A 27,211-nucleotide genomic window follows, 5' to 3' on the forward strand; every position below is an offset into this window, starting at 1 on the left:
ATTACTATTCATCAAATTTTTGCAACTGTTCATACTGTTAACCATACAGTGCCAGTTATCACATCATAATCTAATATTCTGCTTTGGTTGTTTTTCTTCACCCCAAGTGACATTTATTTATTTATGTATTTTAAATATGTGAGCGTTACCTGTCCTCACAAACAATGCAATCTTAATGCAGCTGGGGTCCTTATATAGAAACATCAATGGAATTATTCTGTATGTGAGAGTATGGACTGACACAACAAAAGAGTGGTAGCTAGAAAACTTCTGTGCTGTTACTTGTTTCTGTGTGTGATACGCTATTAGAAATAGTGATAAAATGAAGAATTTCAGTTCTCAATTCCAATGTACTTTGAAGAGTGGTATTGGTAATCAGGAAGTAAGCATGTCTAGTAATGAACAATTTTCAGGCAGTGGAGTGGCTAATAATGTAAATAAAAGGAAAGAAAGCAGTAAAACAGATATAATAGTATGAAAATTAATTAATGTAAACCTAAAATAAAATCAGAAGGGGTTAGATGAATATAAAGTAGGGCGTGACTAGACAAACCTGTAAAATTACGATGGAATAGCTGGTTACAAAATTATGAGACAAGGTGGCTGGCACAGTGAACACAAAGAAAGGTCATTGCACATGACAAATATATCACAGAAGACACAAAAAAATATAAATTATAAAAAAAGATGGCAGGTAATAATTTCAGATAACACATTGACAGAACAAGAAAAAGAATGTTAGAAAGGAGGTACATTTAACATGGAAAAAAAAAGGATCACTGAAGCTGTTAGGAAGAGCATCAAGTTAGGAAAAAGTGACAAGCATGTGTTACACATAAAGTACAGACAGGAAGGATAAGAGTGCCAGAAAGGCAGTGCAGAGAGTGTAAGATAAGTTGGAAGATGAATAATTGCAGAGGAAGAAAAATACAGGTGAAGAAAAAGGAAAGTATCAGACTGTTAATTCAAGCTCTGAAAGAAACAAGAACATCATGTATGATACAAATACATTCTGACTTTCAAAATTCAGAAACTTTGGTAGTGACAATTTAGTTCATCAAATTCAGAAAAACAAGGTAATTTGGTCTCATTTCCTCTACTCATGTTGATATTAAATTTTGAAATGAGATATTTACCTGCTGCACCTCCTCTAGGAAGTGATACTCCATCTGCATATTCAGCAGGCAGAAAACGTAGATATCGAGTATTGGCATTGCCCCAGTGTGGATTTTGAACATTGTTGCAGTATCCAGAAAATGCACGGTATTTACGAGGTTGACAAGGAAAGTCAACTTCAAGAGGACATCTCTCCCCAAGTGACGTGCTGCGTATGTCCATGAGAGGCAAACCATAGGTTATTTGGTTGCCATTTAAGCGGAACCTGAACCACACAGAATATTAGGTAAACACAATGAGCAATTTAAGCTACAATATAAATTTATTGCCTATTCACACTGAATACCATGAAAAATCAGGCAATTTCTTCTTACAGGAGGGAATGACAAATGATTTCTACACTTATTAGCTGCCAACTGATGACTAAATGATGATGTCTTGAATAATATTTCGAAAATTATTTTTAGCAATGGTAATGTCTGCAGAAATAATCTTTACAAGGAATGTGTATTATTTAGTTTTTATTTTTTGCCATAGTATCTATCAGATTTCAACTTTCTGTCTTAAATGTGCTGGGTACTTGCAAAATACATTATCACTAAAATATACAAAGTACATGATAAAATTTGTTCCTTCCATTTTACACTTTATGGACCCACAAAATTTAAAAAGGGAAACTGATAGGTTAAAGTTAGATAGTGGGAATTAGTGAAGTTCGGTGGCAGGAGGAACAAGACTTCTGCTCAGATGAATACAGGGTTATAAATACAAAATCAAATGGGGTAAAGCAGAAGTAGGCTTGATAATAAATAAACATATAGGAGTGTGGGTAAGCTCCTACAAACAGGACAGTGAATGCATTATTGTAGCCAAGACAGACACGAAGCCCATGCCTACCACAGTAGTACGAGTTTATCTGCCAACTACCTCTGAAGATGATGAGGAGATTGAAGAAATGTATGATGTGATAAAAGAAATTATTCACATAGTGAAGGGAGATGAAAATTTAATAGTCATGGTGGACTGGAATTTGTTAGTAGGAAAAGGAAGAGAAGGATAGTAATAGGAGAATATGGAATGGGCGTAAGGAATGAAAGAGGAAGCCACTTGGTAGAATTTTGCACAGAGCGTAACTTAATCATAGCCAACACTTGGTTTAAGAATTATGAAAGAAGTTTGTTGGAAGAGGCCTAGAGGCACTGGAAGGTTTCAGATATATTATATAATGGTAAGACAGAGATTTAGGAACCAGATTTCAAATTGTAAGACATTTCCTGGGGCAGGAGTGGACTATGATGACTACAATTTATTTGTTATGAACTGTAGAATAAAACTGAAGAAACTACAAAAAGGTAGAAATTTAAGGAGATGGGACCCAGATAAACAAAAAGATACAGAAGTTGTAGAGAGTTTCAGAGAGAGCATTAGGAAACAACAGACAAGAACGTGGGAAAGAAATACAGAAGTAGAAGAATGGGTAGCTTTGAGAGACGAAATAGTCAGAAGGCAGCAGAGGATCAAGTAGGTAAAAAGGTGAGGGCTAGTAGAAATCCTTGGGTAACAGAAGAGATACTGAATTTAACTGATGAAAGGAGAAAATATAAAAATGCAGTAAATGAAGCAGAAGAAAAGGAATACAGACAACTCAAAAATGAGTTCGACAGGAAGTGCAAAATGGCTATGCAGGGATGGTTAGAGGACAAATGTAAGAATGTAGAGGTATATATCACTAAGATATAGATACTGCATACAGAAAAATCAAAGAGACCTTTGGAGACAAGAGAACCACCTATATGAATATCAAGAGCTTAGATGGAAAACCAGTTCTAAACAAAGAAGGGAAAGCCGAAAGGTGGAAGGCGTACATAGATGGTCTATACAAGAGTGATGTACTCGAGGGCAATATGATGGAAATGGACTAGGACACAGATGAAGATGAAATGGGAGAAATGATACTGCTTGAAGAATTTGACAGAGCACTGATAGATAGACTTATGTCGAAACAAGGTCCCAAGAGTAGACAACATTCCATTAGAACCACTGATAGCGGTGGGAGAGCCAGCCATGGCAAAACTCTTCCATCAACTTTAAAAGGAATGTAATAATTCCAGTCCTAAAGAAAGCAGGCGTAGACAGATGTGAAAATTACCAAACTATCAGTTTAATAAGCCATGGTCACAAAATATTGCATACTTTACAGACAAATGGAAAAACTGGTAGAAGCTGAGCTTGGGGAAGATCAGTTTGGATTCCGTGGAAATGTTGGAACATGCGAGGCAATACTGACCCTATGACTTATCTTAGGAGATAGGTTAAGGAAAGGCAAACATAATGTATGATGTGATAAAAGAAATTATTCAGATAGTGAAGGGAGATGAAAATTTAATAGTCGTGGTAGACTGGAATTTGTTAGTAGGAAAAGGAAGAGAAGGAAAGTAATAGGAGAATATGGAATGGGCGTAAGGAATGAAAGAGGAAGCCACTTGGTAGAATTTTGCACAGAGCGTAACTTAATCATAGCCATTTGCAGACTTAGAGAAAGCATTTGACCATATTGACAGGAATACTCTCTTTCAAATTCTGAAGGGGGCAGGGATCAAATACAGGGAGCGAAAGGCTATTTACAAGTTGTACAGATATCAGACAGCAGTTACGAGAGTCCAGGGACATGAAAGGGAAGCAGTGCTTGGGAAGGTCGTGAGACGGAGTTGTAGCCTATCCCCACTGTCTTTCAATCTGTATAGTAGTAGTAGTAGTAGTAGTAGTAGTAGTAGCTTTATTCAACCATAGATCTCTTTTTACAAGGATATAGGACATGTCAAAATATTTACAAGTTTAGACCAATTTAAAATAAGCTAATTTGTATACACACATATTTACAGACTTCTAGTTAGACATAATCATTAGATTTACCCCTAGTATACAATACTTTTTTTTTACAAATAACTTATTAAATAATGTAATGACACACCATTCACTCATATCTCACTATCAGTCACTGCACACACTACACACACATTGTTTCATAACACTTCACTTCACTCACTACACACACACACACACACACACACACACACACACACACACACTGGTGATCTCTGGGCCATTTTCTGTACTGTTATCTTCCCATTTACTATCCTGAAGAACTGAGTCAGCATCCCTCCATGATGAGTGAGATGTTGAGCTCAGAAAGAGGAAGAGGTGTTGGTACTGTACTATGCATAGCTTGGGGGTAAGTATTTCTAGGAAGGAAAAAAGAAGGAAAAAACGTAAAGCAAAGGTGTTATGTGGAATTGGGATGTTTTATAATCATCATCATTATTATTATTATTATTTATTTGTACAACATTTTTTTATCAAACCCCTATTCTGTTTTATCTAAGTAATCCTTCAATGTATAAAATGTATTGCATAACAGGTACGTTGTAGCTGCCTTTTGAAATAAGTGTGTTTTTGCAATTTCTTTAATCTCTTTTGGTAATTTATTGTACAGTTTTGTTCATTGGTAGAAAATGCTGTTTTGAGTTTTATGTTTATTTTTTCTTGGTAAATGTAAGTTGAGTCTATCTCTTGTTGCATGGCATGGACACAGCTGTTTGTGCAGTAATTACCAATGTTATTTTTTATGTGTACAACTGACTGGTAAATGTATTAACATGGAGCAGTTAAAATCCCCAGTGCTCTGAACAGATCTTTACAATGAGCTCGACTAGTATTTTTGGTTATTATTCTTATGGCTCTCTTCTGGAGTTTGAAAATTGTGTTCATATTTTGTAACTAATAGACACTGCATGTTACACGCTGATGATAGGATTCTAAGGGCATAACATGCTGATGACATTCTGTTTGCAAGTACCTTTGCGTGTTCACACCACTTCAACTGAGAATCAATAATCTTTCATAGAAATTTTGCATTTGTTACACTGTCTATACAGCTGCCATCTACATTTAATTTAACATTGTCATTTTTCCTCTTCAAACTGAAATTCATGGCATTAGTGTTCTTTGTGTTCAGTGTCACTTTATTGCTTATTGACCAATCATAAACTTCCTTGAGAGTTTCATTTGCTTTCTTGGCAAGGAGTTCTCTTGTTTTCACAGTGACTATAATGTTTCTGTCATCAGTGAATAGAATTTTTTCACCATGATTAGCACTACAGGGAAACTTAATTGATGTATATCAGGAATAGTATTGGTCCTAATATGCTACCTTGCAGAACCCCTATATTAATGTGTTTTGGTTCTGATAAGTGTTTTGCTAAATCTTTAGATCTATTTGAAGTATGTGTTACCTCTACTCTTTGTACCCTATATGGAGCAGAAATAAAAAGGTTTGCCAGTGATATTGTAATACTATCAGCGACAGCAAAGGCCTTGAAAGAGCAGTTGAATGGAATAGACAGTGTCTAGAAAGGAGGATATAAGATAACATCAACAAAATCAAAATGAGGATAATGGAATGTAGTTGAATTAAATCAGGTATGCTGAGGGAATTAGATTAGGAAATTAGACACTTAAAGTACGGTAGTAGACAGGTTTCGTTATTTGGGGAGCAAAATAAATGATGATGGTCAAAGCAAAGGATACAAAAGTGTTTGTATGGAGCAAAGGATACAAAAGTGTTTGTATGGAGTGTAGCCATGTATGGAAGTGAAACATGGATGATAAATAGTTTAGACAAGAAGAGAATATCATCATCATCATCATCATTTAACACTGATTATGCCTTTCAACGTTTAGTCTGGAGCATAGCCTCCTTATAAAATTCCTCCATGATCCCCTATTCAGTGCTAACATTGGTGCCTCTTCTGATGTTAAGCCTATTACTTCAAAATCATTCTTAACCGAATCCAGGTACCTTCTCCTTGGTCTGCCCCGACTCCTCCTACCCTCTACTGCTGAACCCATGAGTCTCTTGGGTAACCAAGCTTCTCCCATACGTGTAACATGACCCCACCATCTAAGCCTGTTCGCCCTGACTGCTACATCTATAGAGTTCATTCCCAGTTTTTCTTTGATTTCCTCATTGTGGACGCCCTCCTGCCATTGATCCCATCTACTAGTACCTGCAATCATCCTAGCTACTTTCATATCCGTAACCTCAACCTTGTTGATAAGGTAACCTGAATCCACCCAGCTTTCGCTCCCATACAACAAAGTTGGTCGAAAGATTGAACGGTGCACAGATAACTTAGTCTTGGTACTGACTTCCTTCCTGCAGAAGAGAGTAGATTGTAGCTGAGCGCTCACTGCATTAGCTTTGCTACACCTCGCTTCCAGTTCTTTCACTATGTTGCCATCCTGTGAGAATATACATCCTAAGTACTTGAAACTGTCCACCTGTTCTAACTTTGTTCCTCCTATTTGGCACTCAATCTGTTTATATTTCTTTCCCACTGACATTACTTTCGGTTTGGAGATGCTAATCTTCATACCATAGTTCTTACATTTCTGATCTAGCTCTGAAATATTACTTTGCAAACTTTCAATCGAATCTGCCATCACAACTAAGTCATCTGCATATGCAACACTGCTTATTTTGTGTTCACATATCTTAATCTCACCCAGCCAGTCTATTTTTTTCAGCATATGATCCATAAATAATATGAACGACAGTGGTGACAGGTTGCGGCCTTGTCTTACCCCTGAAACTACTTTGAACCATGAACTCAATTTACCGTCAACTCTAACTGCTGCCTGACTATCCATGTAAAGGCCTTTAATTGCTTGCAAAAGTTAGCCTCCTATTCCATAATCTCGTAGAACAGACAATAATAAGAGAATAGAAGCTTTCAAAATGTGGTGCTACAGAAGAATGCTGAAGATTAGATGGGTAGATCACATAACTAATGAGGAGGTACTGAATAGAATTGGGGAGAAAAAGAATTTGTGGCACAACTTGACTAAAAGAAGGGATTGGTTGGTAGGACACGTTGTGAGGCATCAAGGGATCATCAGTTTAGTATTGGAGGGAAGTGTGGAGGGTAAAAATCGTAGAGGGAGACCGAGGGATGAATACACTAAGCAGATTCAGAAGGCTGTTACTCAGAGGTGAAGAAGCTTGCACAGGATAGAGTAGCATGGAGAGCTGCACTATACCAGTCTCTGGACTGAAGACTACCATGACTACCACCACCACCACCACCACCACCAAAAGAACAACAACAACAGTTTCACAAAACGACCTACTTTTAATGTCTAAGACATTTTACATGCTACTCTTTTTTCTTTCCTCTATTAGTTTAATTCGCTATTACCTGCTTCCTGTTCCCTCAGATTATTTGCTGCATTTTCTTCATCAAGATTTCAGTATTTGGCCTTTTTTATTCTATGAGGGAAAATTTGCAGTGACAGTGGTAAGTTTTTTTGAGAAAAATCATGTTTCTGCCATTCCTGAGTTCATCATGCAGCGACTGTCAGGTTGCATATTTTTGGTTATTTGTGCATGTCAGTTTCAAAAGTTGTCCTAGCAATCTTTGTCAATGCTGTGAGCAATGGCATTAGATGCACTAACAGATTAGACTCCATCCAAACTTCGAAACATAAGAGAGTGGAGCACATCCACTAATTGTGATATTACTCCTGTTGTTGTTGTTGTCTTCAGTCCTGAGACTGGTTTGATGCAGCTCTCCATGCTACTCTATCCTGTGCAACCTTCTTCATCTCCCAGTACCTACTGCAACCTACATCCTTCTGAATCTGCTTAGTGTATTCATCTATTGGTCTCCCTCTACGATTTTTACCCTCCATGTTGCCCTCCAATACTAAACTGGTGATCCCTCGATGTCTCAGAACATGTCCTACCAACCGATCCCTTCTTCTAGTCAAGTTGTGCCACAAACTTCTCTTCTCCCCAATCCTATTCAATACCTCCTCATTAGTTACGTGATCTACCCACCTAATCTTCAGCATTGTTCTGTAGCACCACATTTCGAAAGCTTCTATTCTCTTCTTGTCCAAACTAGCTATCGTCCATGTTTCACTTCCATACATGGCTACACTCCATACAAATACTTTCAGAAACGACTTCGTGACACTTACATCTATACTCGATGTTAACAAATTTCTCTTCTTCAGAAACGATTTCCTTGCCATTGCCAGTCTACATTTTATATCCTCTCGACTTCGACCATCATCAGTTATTTTACTCCCTAAATAGCAAAACTCCTTTACTACTTTAAGTGTCTCATTTCCTAATCTAATTCCCTCAGCATCACCCGATTTAATTTGACTAAATTCTATTATCCTCGTTTTGCTTTTGTTGATGTTAATCTTATATCCTCCTTTCAAGACACTGTCCATTCCATTCAACTGCTCTTCCAAGTCCTTTGCTGTCTCTGACAGAATTACAATATCATCGGCGAACCTCAAAGTTTATACTTCTTCTCCATGAATTTTAATACCTACTCCGAATTTTTCTTTTGTTTCCTTTACTGCTTACTCAATATACAGATTGAATAACATTGGGGAGAGCCTACAACCCTGTCTCACTCCTTTCCCAACCACTGCTTCCCTTTCATGCCCCTCGACTCTTATAACTGCCACCTGGTTTCTGTACAAATTGTAAATAGCCTTTCGCTCCCTGTATTTTACCCTTGCCACCTTCAGAATTTGAAAGAGAGTATTCCAGTTAACATTGTCAAAAGCTTTTTCTAAGTCTACAAATGCTAGAAATGTAGGTTTGCCTTTTCTTAATCTTTCTTCTATGATAAGTCGTAAGGTTAGTATTGCCTCACGTGTTCCAACATTTCTACGGAATCCAAACCGATCTTCCCCGAGATCCGCTTCTACCAGTTTTTCCATTCGTCTGTAAAGAATTCGCGTTAGTATTTTGCAGCTGTGACTTATTAAACTGATAGTTCGGTAATTTTCACATCTGTCAACACCTGCTTTCTTTGGGATTGGAATTATTATATTCTTCTTGAAGTCTGAGGGTATTTCGCCTGTCCCATACATCTTGCTCACCAGATGGTAGAGTTTTGTCGTGACTGGCTCTCCCAAGGCCATCAGTAGTTCTAATGGAATGTTGTCTACTCCCGGGGCCTTGTTTCGACTCAGGTCTTTCAGTGCTCTGTCAAACTCTTCACGCAGTATCTTATCTCCCATTTCGTCTTCATCTACATCCTCTTCCATTTCCATAACATTGTCCTCAAGTTCATCGCCCTTGTATAAACCCTCTATATACTCCTTCCACCTTTCTGCCTTCCCTTCTTTGCTTAGAACAGGGTTGCCATCTGAACTCTTGATATTCATACAAGTGGTTCTCTTCTCTCCAAAGGTCTCTTTAATTTTGCTGTAGGCAGTATCTATCTTACCCCTAGAGAGACAAGCCTCTACATCCTTACATTTGTCCTCTAGCCATCCCTGCTTAGCCATTTTGCACTTCCTGTCGATCTCATTTTTGAGACGTTTGTATTCCTTTTTGCCTGCTTCATTTACTGCATTTTTATATTTTCTCCTTTCATCAATTAAATTCAATATTTCTTCTGTTACCCAAGGATTTCTACTAGCCCTCGTCTTTTTACCTACTTGATCGTCTGCTGCCTTCACTACTTCATCTCTCAGAGCTACCCACTCTTCTTCTACTGTATTTCTTTCCCCCATTCCTGTCAATTGTTCCCTTATGCTCTCTCTGAAACTCTGTACAACCTCTGGTTCTTTCAGTTTATCCAGGTCCCATCTCCTTAAATTCCCACCTTTTTGCAGTTTCTTCAGTTTTAATCTACAGTTCATAACCAATAGATTGTGGTCAGAATCCACATCTGCCCCTGGAAATGTCCTACAATTTAAAACCTGGTTCCTAAATCTCTGTCTTACCATTATATAATCTATCTGATACCTTTTAGTATCTCCAGGATTCTTCCATGTATACAACCTTCTTTTATGATTCTTGAACCAAGTGTTAGCTATGATTAAGTTATGCTCTGTGCAAAATTCTACCAGACGGCTTCCTCTTTCATTTCTTCCCCCCAATCCATATTCACCTACTATGTTTCCTTCTCTCCCTTTTCCTACTGACGAATTCCAGTGACCCATGACTATTAAATTTTCGTCTCCCTTCACTACCTGAATAATTTCTTTTATCTCGTCATACATTTCATCTATTTCTTCATCACCTGCATAGCTAGTTGGCATATAAACTTGTACTACTGTAGTAGGCATGGGCTTTGTGTCTATCTTGGCCACAATAATGCGTTCACTATGCTGTTTGTAGTAGCTAACCCGCACTCCTATGTTTTTATTCATTATTAAACCTACTCCTGCCTTACCCCTATTTGATTTTGTATTTATAACCCTGTAATCACCTGACCAAAAGTCTTGTTCCTCCTGCCACCGAACTTCACTAATTCCCACTATATCTAACTTTAACCTATCCGTTTCCCTTTTTAAATTTTCTAACCTACCTGCCCGATTAAGTGATCTGACATTCCACGCTCCGATCCGTAGAACGCCAGTTTTCTTTGTCCTGATAACGACGTCCTCTTGAGCAGTCCCCGCCCGGAGATCCGAACGGGGGACTATTTTACCTCTGGAATATTTTACCCAAGAGGATGCCATCATCATTTAATCATACAGTAAAGCTGCATGTCCTCGGGAAAAATTACGGCTGTAGTTTCCCCTTGCTTTCAACCGTTCGCAGTACCAGCACAGCAAGGCCGTTTTGGTTAATGTTACAAGTCCAGATCAGTCAATCATCCAGACTGTTGCCCCTGCAACTACTGAAAAGGCTGCTGCCCCTCTTCAGGAACCACATGTTTGTCTGGCCTCTCAACAGATACCCCTCCGTTGTGGTTGCACCTACGGTACGGCCATCTGTATCGCTGAGGCACGCAAGCCTCCCCACCAACGGCAAGGTCCATGGTTCATAAGGGAAGATATTACTCCTAATTAAAAATGATATAAAGATTAGTATTTGTTTATATTACTCCTAATACAAACAAATACTAATCTTTATATCATTTTTAATTTCAGTGCTTCAGTTATCTTACATTTTAAAATTTGTTTATGAGTTATACCTTTCTGACTCTTATTGTTCAAAGTGTAGATTACATTTGGCTGATTACCATAATACACTCCTGGAAATGGAAAAAAGAACACATTGACACCAGTGTGTCAGACCCACCATACTTGCTCCGGACACTGCGAGAGGGCTGTACAAGCAATGATCACACGCACGGCACAGCGGACACACCAGGAACCGCGGTGTTGGCCGTCGAATGGCGCTAGCTGCGCAGCATTTGTGCACCGCCGCCGTCAGTGTCAGCCAGTTTGCCGTGGCATACGGAGCTCCATCGCAGTCTTTAACACTGGTAGCATGCCGCGACAGCGTGGACGTGAACCGTATGTGCAGTTGACGGACTTTGAGCGAGGGCGTATAGTGGGCATGCGGGAGGCCGGGTGGACGTACCGCCGAATTGCTCAACACGTGGGGCGTGAGGTCTCCACAGTACATCGATGTTGTCGCCAGTGGTCGGCGGAAGGTGCACATGCCCGTCGACCTGCGACCGGACCGCAGCGACGCACGGATGCACGCCAAGACCGTAGGATCCTACGCAGTGCCGTAGGGGACCGCACCGCCACTTCCCAGCAAATTAGGGACACTGTTGCTCCTGGGGTATCGGCGAGGACCATTCGCAACCGTCTCCATGAAGCTGGGCTACGGTCCCGCACACCGTTAGGCCGTCTTCCGCTCACGCCCCAACATCGTGCAGCCCGCCTCCAGTGGTGTCGCGACAGGCGTGAATGGAGGGACGAATGGAGACGTGTCGTCTTCAGCGATGAGAGTCGCTTCTACCTTGGTGCCAATGATGGTCGTATGTGAGTTTGGCGCCGTGCAGGTGAGCGCCACAATCAGGACTGCATACGACCGAGGCACACAGGGCCAACACCCGGCATCATGGTGTGGGGAGCGATCTCCTACACTGGCCGTACACCACTGGTGATCGTCGAGGGGACACTGAATAGTGCACGGTACATCCAAACCGTCATCGAACCCATCGTTCTACCATTCCTAGACCGGCAAGGGATCTTGCTGTTCCAACAGGACAATGCACGTCCGCAAGTATCCCGTGCCACCCAACGTGCTCTAGAAGGTGTAAGTCAGCTGCCCTGGCCAGCAAGATCTCCGGATCTGTCCCCCATTGAGCATGTTTGGGACTGGATGAAGCGTCATCTCACGCGGTCTGCACGTCCAGCACGAACGCTGGTCCAACTGAGGCGCCAGGTGGAAATGGCATGGCAAGCCGTTCCACAGGACTACACCCAGCATCTCTACGATCGTCTCCATGGGAGAATAGCAGCCTGCATTGTTTTGAAAGGTGGATATACAATGTACTAGTGCCGACATTGTGCATGCTCTGTTGCCTGTGTCTATGTGCCTGTGGTTCTGTCAGTGTGATCATGTGATGTATCTGACCCCAGGAATGTGTCAATAAAGTTTCCCCTTCCTGGGACAATGAATTCACGGTGTTCTTATTTCAATTTCCAGGAGTGTACAAATATTCTTCACAGAAACATTTCAATTAGGGAAATACTAAATATTTGACATTTGTAAATCAATGTATAGTCAAAACTTTGTACCCACAGATGCGATTTCTGTTGCAGGACGGATATTCATTAACTTATCTGAAAGCTGTACACAGAAGTTAACATTCTTTCAAAATTTTATAGTTTAGAAAATATTAGTATTCAAAAATATTGTTTTTGTAAGGAACATAAAATTGTAAAATTTGAATCATTTAACCCTTAAAGATCCTGTATTATCGAGTTGTAGCCTTTCTTGTGTGCCTAAGTACATATTTTTCCTGGGAAAATATGTTTTAATGAAATATAAGTATACCTACTCAATAGTTTGACAAAATAATTTTATTCATGTATGTGTATAAATATTGTCTGTAATCCTTAATACATAAATTCTTATTGAAAATACACTCCTGGAAATTGAAATAAGAACACCGTGAATTCATTGTCCCAGGAAGGGGAAACTTTATTGACACATTCCTGGGGTCAGATACATCACATGATCACACTGACAGAACCACAGGCACATAGACACAGGCAACAGAGCATGCACAATGTCGGCACTAGTACAGTGTATATCCACCTTTCGCAGCAATGCAGGCTGCTATTCTCCCATGGAGACGATCGTAGAGATGCTGGATATAGTCCTGTGGAACGGCTTACCATGCCATTTCCACCTGGCGCCTCGGTTGGACCAGCGTTCGTGCTGGACATGCAGACCGCGTGAGATGACGCTTCATCCAGTCCCAAACATGCTCAATGGGGGACAGATCCGGAGATCTTGCTGGCCAGGGTAGTTGACTTACACCTTCTAGAGCACGTTGGGTGGCACGGGATACATGCGGACGTGCATTGTCCTGTTGGAACAGCAAGTTCCCTTGCCGGTCTAGGAATGGTAGAACGGTGGGTTCGATTACGGTTTGGATGTACCGTGCACTATTCAGTGTCCCCTCGACGATCACCAGTGGTGTACGGCCAGTGTAGGAGATCGCTCCCCACACCATGATGCCGGGTGTTGGCCCTGTGTGCCTCGGTCGTATGCAGTCCTGATTGTGGCGCTCACCTGCACGGCGCCAAACACGCATACGACCATCATTGGCACCAAGGCAGAAGCGACCCTCATCGCTGAAGACGACACGTCTCTATTCGTCCCTCCATTCACGCCTGTCGCGACACCACTGGAGGCGGGCTGCACGATGTTGGGGCGCGAGCGGAAGACGGCCTAACGGTGTGCGGGACCGTAGCCCAGCTTCATGGAGACGGTTGCGAATGGTCCTCGCCGATACCCCAGGAGCAACAATGTCCCTAATTTCAGGGAAGTGGCGGTGCGGTCCCCTACGGCACTGCGTAGGATCCTACGGTCTTGGCGTGCGTCGCTGCGGTCCGGTCCCAGGTCGACGGGCACGTGCACCTTCCGCCGACCACTGGCGACAACATCGATGTACTGTGGAGACCTCACGCCCCACGTGTTGAGCAATTCGGCGGTACGTCCACCCGGCCTCCCGCATGCCCACTATACGCCCTCGCTCAAAGTCCATCAGCTGCACATACAGTTCACGTCCACGCTGTCGCGGCATGCTACCAGTGTTAAAGACTGCGATGGAGCTCCGTATGCCACGGCAAACTGGCTGACACTGACAGCGGCGGTGCACAAATGCTGCACAGCTAGCGCCATTCGACGGCCAACACCGCAGTTCCTGGTGTGTCCGCTGTGCCGTGCGTGTGATCATTGCTTGTACAGCCCTCTCGCAGTGTCCGGAGCAAGTATGGTGGGTCTGACACACCGGTGTCAATGTGTTCTTTTTTCCATTTCCAGGAGTGTATGATTGAGCTATTTTTATCAGTTTTTAAATTATTTGTAGATAATTTCTTTTCATGTACACGGTGAAAACTGTATATAAATAGATATAGCAAACAAAGTCCCAATTGGCCACAACTAGGAAATGTAACTGTGAAGAACTTGTGTTAATTTGTGAAAACTTATCAGTTGTAGAACTATGCTCATGTAGGCACAATGTCAGTCTATCTGTTAAGTATCTGCCATTTTAGATTAAACCAGCACCAGTTTAAATTGTAGACCGAACAAAATCAATTCACTGTGTGTTGACGCAAATTCCTGTTGGAAGTGCTTTTAAATATTTTTTAAATTCCCTAGGAGCATTTACTGTATCTTCCATCATTTTGAACCAATAAGAGGAACTCAAATGACACTTGCACACCAGCAACATTACAACTGATGGCCTAAAAACATGTATTCATGTACTAACTTGACAGCAGGCAAGGGAAATGGTATGCACTACTTACAGCTAAGAGTTTTACTAACTGCCTACAAAAACCAAAGTGACAAGTTGATTAATACTGACAGTAACTGAATGGAGATGCCTGCAGATTAAGAGCAATTTAAACAAACAATGAGTTATATAATTGAACTCTAATAGAGGGAAAGACAAATTTTACTGTTCAGAAAATGCTGACAGATCTATCTAAGAGCACTGAGAATATATTGGGTCTACTTCTACTTATGTGCTCATTTTATATGAGACCTACTTGTGCAATGGCTAAACTGAGTGACTAGAGCAGGTGCAAATTTAAAAAAAAAAAAAAAATCAATCTCAATCTGCAAAGTGAAAGGGAAGATTTCGTGTTAGTATGCACGTAATAAGAAGCTAAGAAAAGGAAGACGTACTTTTTTAAGTCCTGTTGACAATGAGGTTATTAGAATTGGAGCACATAGTCTGGACATGGATAAGGAAAGGAAATAGCCTGCTGAAAGAGATTGTTCTAGTATTCACTTTAAGTAATATAGAGAAACCAAGGGGAACCTAAATTCGTTGGATTGCCAGGAATTTGAATCCTGCTACTGCCCAGTGTGCTGTAGTAAGATGGAGCTGTGCTAAAAATTTCACAGTGAATTTCAGTTTAGGATAGATACACTATAACAGCACTCCAGACATTTATGGCATATGTACTGTTTAATTATACTTCCTGCCCTAATTATTCTGATCACAGGACATCTGTCTCAAAAGTTGCTTGATGCTTTTGGGATCATGCAGGTCTCTTCACCTCTAATCCCTCATGCTGACACAGTATGTGACTCAGGCTGTCAAGCAAGGATAACTATGAGACTCAGAACTCAGCAAGATTGGTTTCTTGCAAAATAATACTTGCAGTGGAAAAGTCTACCTTCTTCTGATGTTTCCACTGATGTGAAACTCAGTGCCACACACAGCAGTATTAATGCCATTATGAAATAATTATTGTACATTCTGAAAAAAAAGTAGTGGGTTTTGCTATATGGTACAGTACAGGGCAGAAAACATTCTTCAGATGTCAAATAGTTGGGGTATAGGCGTTGGGAAGTGACAGTTAATTGTGAGGAGAAGAGAATTAGGCCTTTCTGTCATGTCTGAACCAATCCCAAGATGAAGACTCCCACTATGCAGAAGAGCGTACACTGAAATGAGCCGTAAGCGCTCACTAAAACTTGGAATTCAGACCTGGTTAGATGCCTTCCAGATGTGTAAATTGTGATTCAGGTTTTGGTCTAGCACACAGTCTTATTTAGTAGATACAATGTATGTCACTCTGATTTCGCTACCTGTATACAAATTGTTCAGTTATGCTGCTTCAATTCCTGAAGGCCGTTTGAAGATTTTTCTGTAGTATAAAGGTCTGAAACTGGGTTCAGTGAAACTCGCGATGCAAAAGAATACCCTGTTTGAATAATAAGAAGCTAAACTGGCATACAGCTATGGAAGTGGCATCATTGCTAAGGAATGGAATTAGGCAAAATTTTTAGAACCAAATACTTTGTAACTGATAAAGAATTGGTCAGGGTTTACAGGTATCGCACTGCAAAACATTTAGCTTAATCCTGACTTTGCCTCACTTAAGATGAATACGTTGTTTACAATAATTACCATTATTTTTCTCTGGTACCGTTTCCGTTATAGATAGATTCGCTGGCAAATGTATCCTTTAAAAGCAATAAACGTGCGCCCGGAAAGAAAGAAAATGCTTTTTAGACGTTTTACATGCAGGAGGAAGATCGAAGTCAACATCATGTTACCAGCATGTGAGATCTCTCACTTTAGTTGAAATCGCAGTAGGTTGTCTACAGTATTAGCGGCAAGATTATTCAAACGGATTTTCCATTTGAGAAGATAGTGGCGACATGTAGACTCATATCTAAGGAGAATCTAGACAGTAACGTAGTTGAAATGCACATTCACCTAACACCAAATAAAACGAAATATTCAAGTTCTCCAACAATCGAGGCTTTTTTTGTGGTAATTTGAGCTCGCCCATTGTACGTAAAAGATGTAGCAGGAGAACAACAGTAGAAAATAAGGATTTGTATTTTAACTGTAAGTAACACAGTTTGTGTGCCAAGTCACATCGATGACAATAAAAATCGAGATATTATGTATATTTTGTAACAGGCTTTCGCGTGACGGATATAAAATACAACAGAAAAACTGCTGAAAAATTTATTTCTACAGTGTGTATGTGATTACATTGGAAAATGTTGTGAAACGACTATCATTTATCAAACATCGCCGAGAACTGAAAATTATTGAAAGAAATTAATATTTTCTGATGCAATGTCCCTGCTTAATTAATGTCACAGGGAAGTCTTCCCTGTTAATTCTTTCTTATAGCCCCCACAAACGGAGAAATTTTAAACACAGTCGTCAGATAGTGTCATAATAATAAGTTTTAAGAGAATTATTCAAATATTTCACCAAACAGTGCGTAAAAATACTGCGCGCAAATTATCTTCAGTTCGAGGGCTTTTAGTGCCGTTATCTATATAAACAAATACTTTGGTATTTAAGCCCATGATTACTATTACGAGAAATAAGCAGACTGTCACGAGGGCGAATGCAAATCGCTTGAGATTGCGGTGGTTCCGTCATATAGACCACGACCATTTGCTTCTGTCATCGTTTGCTCCGTCCTTGATGCCTTCGTCGTTGATGAGGCTGACTTAACCGTTCCCACCTCTAACGTACTCACTTAACCACGGTCGACGTGTTTCTACTCGGCCGTGCACTTAACTATCGTCTTTCTTTGTGAGACAACGAGTAGCTATGGGTTGCTCATGACATTAAAATTTCGTTTGAAGCCACAAACGAAGATCTTACACGATTTGGTTCGTTTTTTACGTTGGCGTAACGTCTGAGTGTTTCGTTTAGTCTTGACGCCCACGTCTCTCGCATTTTCATGTTCTGCAAAATGGCACCAGTGCGATGAGGTTCCTTTGTGAAGTAACGTTGGAAAGTATTTTTGATTTCTGCTTTCATCCCTCATTGCCACTGCACTTCTGAACGGCCCTTTTCTCACATGCGATACTGAAAGCCACTTATCAAGGGGATCACTTAGCTATCGTGTTTATTGACTTCCGAAAAACATTTGACTCTGCACCAGACCAACGTTTCTTAACAAAAATACGATTAGGGTATATGCGGTGTTAAACAAAATTTGTACTGGGATGAGGTGTTCTTGGTAGGCAGAACGGTACATATTATCTTAAATAATGTCTCATCGAATGAAGCAAAAGTAACATCAGGCATGCCCCAGGGAACTGTGTTGGGACCCTTGTTTACGCTGTGTATAAATGACGTGGAAAATGATATTTATAGCAACATAAGTCTTTTCGCAGATGCTGCAGTTATCTATAAAGAAGAAGTCTCAGAAAAAAGCTGTAGAAATATTCAAAGATATCTTAATAAGATTTCAAGGTAGAGCAAAGAATAACTGTTTAAGAAAAAATTAAAAAATATGGTATCCTATGGCTACAAGAGCAATGATCTGCAGTTATCTATAAAGAAGAAGTCTCTGAAAAAAGCTGTAGAAATATTCAAAGATATCTTAATAAGATTTCAAGGTAGAGCAAAGAATAACTGTTTAAGAAAAAATTAAAAAATATGGTATCCTATGGCTACAAGAGCAATGATGAACAACTACAATCAGCTATCTCATGCTAACATATATGGGTGTAACACCCTGTAATGATGTGAAATGGAAGGTTTACGTGGGCTCAGTCGTAGGTGAGGCTGGGGGCAGACTTCTGTCAATTGGTATGGTACTGGGAAAATGCAGTCAGGCTACGAAGAGGGCTGTTTACAGGTCGCTTGTGAGATCGGTCATAGGATACTGTGACGCACATAACAAACAGGACTAACAAGGGATACTGGATGTAGATAAAGAAGGGTAGCGCGAATGGTCGCAGGTCTCTTTAACCTATGGAGAGAGTCACGGAAATGTTGGAAAAACCTGAATTGGCAGACTCCAGAAGACTGACGCCTATTATACAGCGAAAGCATGATATACATCTCAGTAAATTAGCTTACCACACCTATTTTCATTCTCTGCTTTCTTATGGCATCATATTGTGGGGTAACTCATCATTGAGTAAAAGAGTGTTCATTGCACAAAAGCATGTAATCAGAACAATTGCTGGAGCTCATGCAAGATCATCCTGCAGACACTTATTTAAAGAGCTAGGGATCTTCACTGTAGCCTCACAATATACAGGGTGAGTCACCTAACATTACCGCTGGATATATTTCGTAAACCACATCAAATACTGACGAATCGATTCCACAGACCGAACGTGAGGAGAGGGGCTAGTGTAATTGGTTAATACAAACCATAAAAAAATGCACGGAAGTATGATTTTTAACATAAACCTACGTTTTTTTAAATGGAACCCCGTTAGTTTTGTTAGCACATCTGAACATATAAACAAATACGTAATCAGTGCCGTTTGTTGCATTGTAAAATGTTAATTACATCCGGAGATATTGTAACCTAAATTTGACGCTTGAGTACCACTCCTCCGCTGTTCGATCGTGTGTATCGGAGAGCACCGAATTACGTAGGTATCCAAAGGGAACGGTGATGGACCTTAAGCACAGAAGAGACTGGAACAGCACATTACGTTCACATGCTAACACCTTTTTATTGGTCTTTTTCACTGACGCACATGTACATTACCATGAGGGGTGAGGTACAATTACACACGTGGTTTCCGTTTTCAATTACGGAGTGGAATAGAGTGTGTCCCGACACGTCAGGCCAATAGATGTTCAATGTGGTTGCCATCATTTGCTGCACACAACTACAATCTCTGGAGTAATGAACGTCGTACACGCCGCAGTACATCTGGTGTAATGTCGCCGCAGGCTGCCACAATACATTGTTTCATATCCTCTGGGGTTGTAGGCACATCACGGTACACATTCTCCTTTAACGTACCCCCCAGAAAGAAGTCCAGAGTTGTAAGATCAGGAGAACGGGCTGGTCAATTTATGCATCCTCCACGTCCTATGAAACGCCCGTCGAACATCCTGTCAAGGGTCAGCCTAGTGTTAATTGCGGAATGTGCAGGTGCACCATCAGGCTGTACCACATACTTCGATGCGTTTCCAGTGGGACATTTTCGAGCAACGTTGGCAGATCATTCTGTAGAAACACGATGTATATTGCAGCTGTTTGGGCCCCTGCAATGAAGTGAGGACCAATGAGGTGGTCGCCAATGATTCCGCGCCATACATAAACAGTCCACGGTCGCTGTCGCTCTACCTGTCTGAGCCAGCGAGGATTGTCCACGGACCAGTAATATATGTTCCGTAGATTCACTGCCCCGTGGTTTGTGAAACCCGCTTCATCGGTAAACAGGTAGAACTGCAACGCATTCTCTGTTAACGCCCATTGACAGAATTGCACTCGATGATTAAAGTCATCACCATGTAATTGCTGATGTAGCGACACATGAAACGGGTGAAAGCGGTGACGTTGCAGTATGCGCATGACACTAGTTTGACTCAGTCCACCGGCTCTCGCAATGTCCCGTGTACTCAAGTGTGGGTTCATGGCAACAGCAGCTAACACACCAACTGCCCCCGCTTCTCCTGTGACGGGCCTGTTACGGACCCGTTTGCGTGCTACGACCATACCTGTTGCATACAGTTGGCGGTAGATGTTTTGCAATGTGCGGCACGTTGGATGCTCTCTGTCCGGGTACCGTTCTGCATACACCCTGCAGGCTTCAGCTGCATTTCGTGGACACTCGCCATAGATGAGTATCATCTCCGCCTTTTCAAAGTTCGAATACGCCATGGTCACAGTTCCTACAACACTACACTATCACAGACGTCTGGTAACACGGTGTACTACAGTTGGTCTGCGTGCGGAGACGAATGCAGAATAACAATAGCAGCAAGCGCTACATGCGGACACTGCGACAGCTAGACCAAACCACAACAGTGAACTACAGCCACACTCGTAAACACGGTCGTCATCGTAAACATGTCCGTGCAGATGCTGCTCGCCGACCGTGGCCCATGTTTGTTACAACACGCAACTGAACGTTGGAGGTTTCAAGCGTCAACTTTAGGTTACAATATCTCCGGATGTAATTATCGTCTTACTATGCAACAAACGGCACTGATTACGTATTTGTTTATATGTTCAGATGTGCTAACAAAACTAACGTGGTTCCATTTAAAAAACGTAGGTTTGTGTTAAGAAACATACTTGCGTGCATTTTTGTATGGTTTGTATTCAACAATTACACTAGCCCCTCTCCTCACGTTCGGTCTGTGGAATCGGTTCGTCAGTATTTGATGTGGTTTACGAAATATATCCAGCGGTAAGGTTAGGTGACTCCCCCTTTATACATGTTGGTCTATTGATCGTGACTGGGCCAAATATCTCACGAAATAAGCGTCAAACGAAAAAACTACAAAGAACCAAACTTGTCTAGCTTGAAGGGGGAAACCAGATGGCGCTATGGTTGGCCCGCTAGATGGCGCTGCCATAGGTCAAACGGATATCAACTGCGTTTTTTTTTTTTTAAATAGGAACCCCCATTTTTTATTACATGTTCGTGTAGTACGTAAAGGAATATGAATGTTTTAGTTGGACCACTTTTTTCGCTTTGTGAATGATGGCGCAGTAATAGTCACAAACATATGGCTCACAATTTTAGAAGAACAGTTGGTAACAGGTAGGTTTTTTAAATTAAAATACAGAACGTAGGTACGTTTGAACATTTTATTTCGGTTGTTCCAATGTGATACATATACCTTTGTGAACTTCTCATTTCTGAGAACGCATGCTGTTACAGCGTCATTACCTGTAAATACCACATTATTGAAATAAATGCCCAAAATGATGTTCGTCAATCTCAATGCATTTGGCAATCGTGTAATGACATTCCTCTCAACAGCGAGTAGTTCGCCTTCCGTAATGTTGGCACATGCGTTGACAATGTGCTGACGCATGTTGTCAGGTGTTGTCTGTGGGTCACGATAGCAAATATCCTTCAACTTTCCCCACAGAAAGAAATCCGGGGACGTCAGATCCGGTGAACGTGCCGGCCATGGTATGGTGCTTCGACGACCAATCCACCTGTCATGAAATATGCTATTCAATACCGCTTCAACCGCACGCGAGCTATGGGCCGCACATCCATCATGTTGGAAGTACATCGCCATTCTGTCATGCATTGAAACATCTTGTAGTAACAGTGGTAGAACAATACGTTGGAAATCAGCATACATTGCACCATTTAGATTGCCATCGATAAAATGGGGGCCAATTATCCTTCCTCCCCTAATTTCGCACCATACATTAACCCGCCAAGGTCGCTGATGGTCCACTTGTCACAGCCATCGTGGATTTTCCGTTGCCCAATAGTGCATATTATGCCGGTTTACGTTACCGCTGTTGGTGAATGACGCTTCGTCGGTAAGTAGAACGCGTGCAAAAAATCTGACATCGTCCCGTAATTACTCTTGTGCCCAGTGGCAGAACTGTACACGACCTTGAAAGTCGTCGCCATGCAATTCTTGGTGCATAGAAATGTGGCACGGGTGCAATCGATGTTGATGTAGCATTCTCAACACCGACGTTTTTGAGATTCCCGATTCTTGCGATATTTGTCTGCTGCTGATGTGCGGATTAGCCGCGACAGCAGCTGAAACACCTACTTGGGCATCATCATTTGTTGCAGGTCGTGGTTGACGTTTCACATGTGGCTGAACACTTCCTGTTTCCTTAAATAACGTAACTATCCGACGAACGGTCCCGACACTTGGATGATGTCGTCCAGGATACCGAGCAGTATACATAGCACACGCCCATTGGGCATTTTGATCACAACAGCCATACATCAACACGATGTCGACCTTTTCCGCAATTGGTAAACGGTCCGTTTCAACACGGGTAATGCATCACAAAGCAAATACCGTCCGCACTGGCGGAATGTTACGTGATACCACGCACTTATACGTTTGTGACTATTACAGCGCCATCTATCACAAAGCGAAAAAAATGGCCCAACTGAAACATTCATATTTATTTACGTTCTACACTAATATGTAATAAAAATGGGGGTTCCTCATTTAAAAAACGCAGTTGATATCCGTTTGACATATGGCAGCACCATCTAGCGGGCCAACCATAGCGCCATCTGGTTTCCCCCTTCATGCTAGACGAGTTTCGTTCTTTGTAGTTTTTTGTTTGATGCTTATTTCGTGAGATATTTGGCCCGGTCACTATCAATGGACCACCCTGTATATTCACTTATGAAATTTGTTATTAACAATCCGTACGAATTCAAAAGTAATAGCAGTGTACATGGCTACAACACTAGGAGAAAGGATGATCTTCACTACTCAAGGGTAAATCTAACTTTGGCTCAGAAGGGGGTAAATTATGCTGCCACAAAAGTCTTTGGTCACTTACCTTTGTTCACTTACCTAATAGCATCAAAAGTCTGACAGATAGCCATATAGTATTTAAAAGGAAATTAAAAGAATTTCTGAATGGTAACACCTACTCATTAGATGAATTTTTGGATATAGTAAGTGGGTAATTTCCCCACCCCCCACAAAAAATGTCATGTAATATTCTGTGTGATGTAATATCTTGTATAGACACCTTTCATTAATCTGACGCGTTCCACATCATTACAAAGTGTCGAATTCATGATCTGTGGAACAAGTACTAATCTAATCTAATCTATAAAATTCCAAGAACCAATGTTAAGTGAAGTATCTAGAGATATTCTTCGACCTTGTGTATATCACTACCGTAAGCACTGCGAAGGCAAAATTAGACTAATTACAATGTACGAAGAGGCATTTAACCATTCATTCGTCTCGCGCTCCGTACATGGCTGGAACGAGAAGAAATCCTACTAACATGTGGTACCAGGCTAAGTACCCTCTGCCATGCACTTCACAATGGTTTGCGTAGTAAGTACCTGTAGGTAGAGTAGATGTCGTTACTGCCATTTTCATAGGCATACATGTTTTACTTGACAGAGCTATCTGTTCAGCAATTTTGCTTTGCTTTGAAACTATTTCTATGAAGCTCGTTTCTTCAGTACTGTGCAAGCCTGGAAAAAAGGAGATGACAATGACACTGCTGTCGTAAATGGGAAACAGAGAAATAAATAAATATTTACAAATTTTGCGATACTATGACCGCAAAGAAACACTTGACATCCTTCTGAGATACTCGGGTCAACAGATCACTGTCAGCTGTATTGAGAGGCTGCTTGACCAACTGTCGAGCAGCCATAGCCTACGTGTGTCCTACGAGGATTGGCCAAGGGAGATGTGTTTCGGGCTGAGCTGAGAAAATGATGCAGAAATGCTTCGGAGAGACACGTCTTTGATTTAATATTTCCACACAAACGCAGCTTGGAGTGGCGTTATCACATAATAGTTCTTCTCATCTTTTTATTTTTGCGCGCTTTTCAGTGTGATGCATAAGTATGAAATGTTAATCAGTTTCCTGTATCATCGTTGAAAGACGTATCATAAATTCACATTATCCTGATGATCAATCATAGTGATTAATGTCGTTCTACGATAGGGATAGCCAGTTTAAATCCAAGTGTTGTATGATTTGTATTTTTTTCCAAAGATCAGTTAGATAACTTCCATAAAACTCTTACCTTTACTGCGACGTCCCGCAAAGCAGTAACGGAAGAAGATACACGCAGCGCTAATAGAACAGTTCTGTTTATCACGAACGAAATGACGCGTCTGGCAGTCACTCCTGATTTGTGATTGTTTTGTTACCACCATTACGAAACAGGTTAGCTATCATTTATACTTACCAGTTCCAAATCTTTATTTCTGCCTTTTAACTTTTGTTTTATTAACGTGACGTAGCTTCTTTCGTACATTCAGAATGACATTATACAAATACGAGGGTTGGAATTTTAATAGTGGCAACTATTTATTTACAGTTCGTTCAAAATAGATACATGTTTCAAAGTTTTACTGACCTTCAAAGCAGTCACCTGCATTGTGTGTAACCTTTTGCCGGCGATGTGGAAGTCGTAGGATACTCTTAGCAGTGCCAGTTGTGGTGACAGTTCCAGCAGCATGGTCTATTGCCCGAAGAATTTGTACCAGTTCTGAAGTGAATGCCGTGAAGTTTTCCTTCAGTTTAGAAATCGAGTTGAACTCACGAGGGCTTCAGTCAAGGGAGTACAGTAGGTGGTATAACACATAAGCAGCCCCATCAGTCAAACAAATCAGTAACCGCTTACGCTGTGCGTGCTTGAGCATTGTCCTGCAAAATGATGGCCAGGTCCTGCAGAAAGTGTCATCACTTCTGTCTCTAAGCTGGTCGTAGGTTGTGTTCCAAAAATGAACAGCATAGAGACAGAAGTGATGATACTTTCTGCAAGACCTGACCATCATTTTGCAGGACAATGCTCAAGCAATTACAGTGCAAGCTGTTACTGATTGGTTTGACTGAAGGGGCTGCTAAGTGTTATACCATCTACTGCACTCCCCTGACTTAAGCCCTCGTGAGCTCAACTCGATTTCTAAACCGAAGTAAAACTTCACGGCATTCGTTTCAGAACTGCTACAAATTAGTCAGGCAATAGACCGCGCCGCTCGAACTGTCAACACAACTGGCACTGCTAAGAGTCTCCTACGACTTCCACATCGCCGGCAAAAGGTTACACACAATGCAGGTGACTGCTTTGAAGGTCAAAAAATCTTTGAAACATCTATCTACACTCCTGGAAATTGAAATAAGAACACCGTGAATTCATTGTCCCAGGAAGGGGAAACTTTATTGACACATTCCTGGGGTCAGATACATCACATGATCACACTGACAGAACCACAGGCACATAGACACAGGCAACAGAGCATGCACAATGTCGGCACTAGTACAGTGTATATCCACCTTTCGCAGCAATGCAGGCTGCTATTCTCCCATGGAGACGATCGTAGAGATGCTGGATGTAGTCCTGTGGAACGGCTTGCCATGCCATTTCCACCTGGCGCCTCAGTTGGACCAGCGTTCGTGCTGGACGTGCAGACCGCGTGAGACGACGCTTCATCCAGTCCCAAACATGCTCAATGGGGGACAGATCCGGAGATCTTGCTGGCCAGGGTAGTTGACTTACACCTTCTAGAGCACGTTGGGTGGCACGGGATACATGCGGACGTGCATTGTCCTGTTGGAACAGCAAGTTCCCTTGCCGGTCTAGGAATGGTAGAACGATGGGTTCGATGACGGTTTGGATGTACCGTGCACTATTCAGTGTCCCCTCGACGATCACCAGTGGTGTACGGCCAGTGTAGGAGATCGCTCCCCACACCATGATGCCGGGTGTTGGCCCTGTGTGCCTCGGTCGTGTGCAGTCCTGATTGTGGCGCTCACCTGCACGGCGCCAAACAGGCATACGACCATCATTGGCACCAAGGCAGAAGCGACTCTCATCGCTGAAGACGACACGTCTCCATTCGTCCCTCCATTCACGCCTGTCGCGACACCACTGGAGGCGGGCTGCACGATGTTGGGGCGTGAGCGGAAGACGGCCTAACGGTGTGCGGGACCGTAGCCCAGCTTCATGGAGACGGTTGCGAATGGTCCTCGCCGATACCCCAGGAGCAACAGTGTCCCTAATTTGCTGGGAAGTGGCGGTGCGGTCCCCTACGGCACTGCGTAGGATCCTACGGTCTTGGCGTGCATCCGTGCGTCGCTGCGGTCCGGTCCCAGGTCGACGGGCACGTGCACCTTCCGCCGACCACTGGCGACAACATCGATGTACTGTGGAGACCTCACGCCCCATGTGTTGAGCAATTCGGCGGTACGTCCACCCGGCCTCCCGCATGCCCACTATACGCCCTCGCTCAAAGTCCGTCAACTGCACATACGGTTCACGTCCACGCTGTCGCGGCATGCTACCAGTGTTAAAGACTGCGATGGAGCTCCGTATGCCACGGCAAACTGGCTGACACTGACGGCGGCGGTGCACAAATGCTGCGCAGCTAGCGCCATTCGACGGCCAACACCGCGGTTCCTGGTGTGTCCGCTGTGCCGTGCGTGTGGCGTGTGATCATTGCTTGTACAGCCCTCTTGATGTCCGGAGCAAGTATGGTGGGTCTGACACACCGGTGTCAATGTGTTCTTTTTTCCATTTCCAGGAGTGTATTTTGTACGAGCTGTAAATAAATAGTTGCCACTACTTAAGTTCCAACCCTCGTATATAACAACGAAAGCGTTTATTTGCGAAACACAA

At 42.0% G+C, this 27,211-nt stretch overlaps 1 protein-coding gene across 1 annotated transcript in view; it reads right to left on the minus strand.

Moving 5' to 3' along the window:
* LOC126459141 (uncharacterized) overlaps nucleotides 1-27,211 on the minus strand; it is a 110,877-nt gene that overhangs the window by 53,886 nt on the left and 29,780 nt on the right. The window contains exon 4 of the mRNA XM_050095843.1: nucleotides 1,137-1,381. Coding sequence (XP_049951800.1) covers nucleotides 1,137-1,381 — 245 coding nt within the window. The remainder of the gene's footprint in view (nucleotides 1-1,136; nucleotides 1,382-27,211) is intronic.

The sequence above is a fragment of the Schistocerca serialis genome, chromosome 1 (genome assembly GCF_023864345.2).
Source record: "Schistocerca serialis cubense isolate TAMUIC-IGC-003099 chromosome 1, iqSchSeri2.2, whole genome shotgun sequence".
In the NCBI taxonomy this organism is placed as follows: Eukaryota; Metazoa; Arthropoda; class Insecta; order Orthoptera; family Acrididae; genus Schistocerca; species Schistocerca serialis.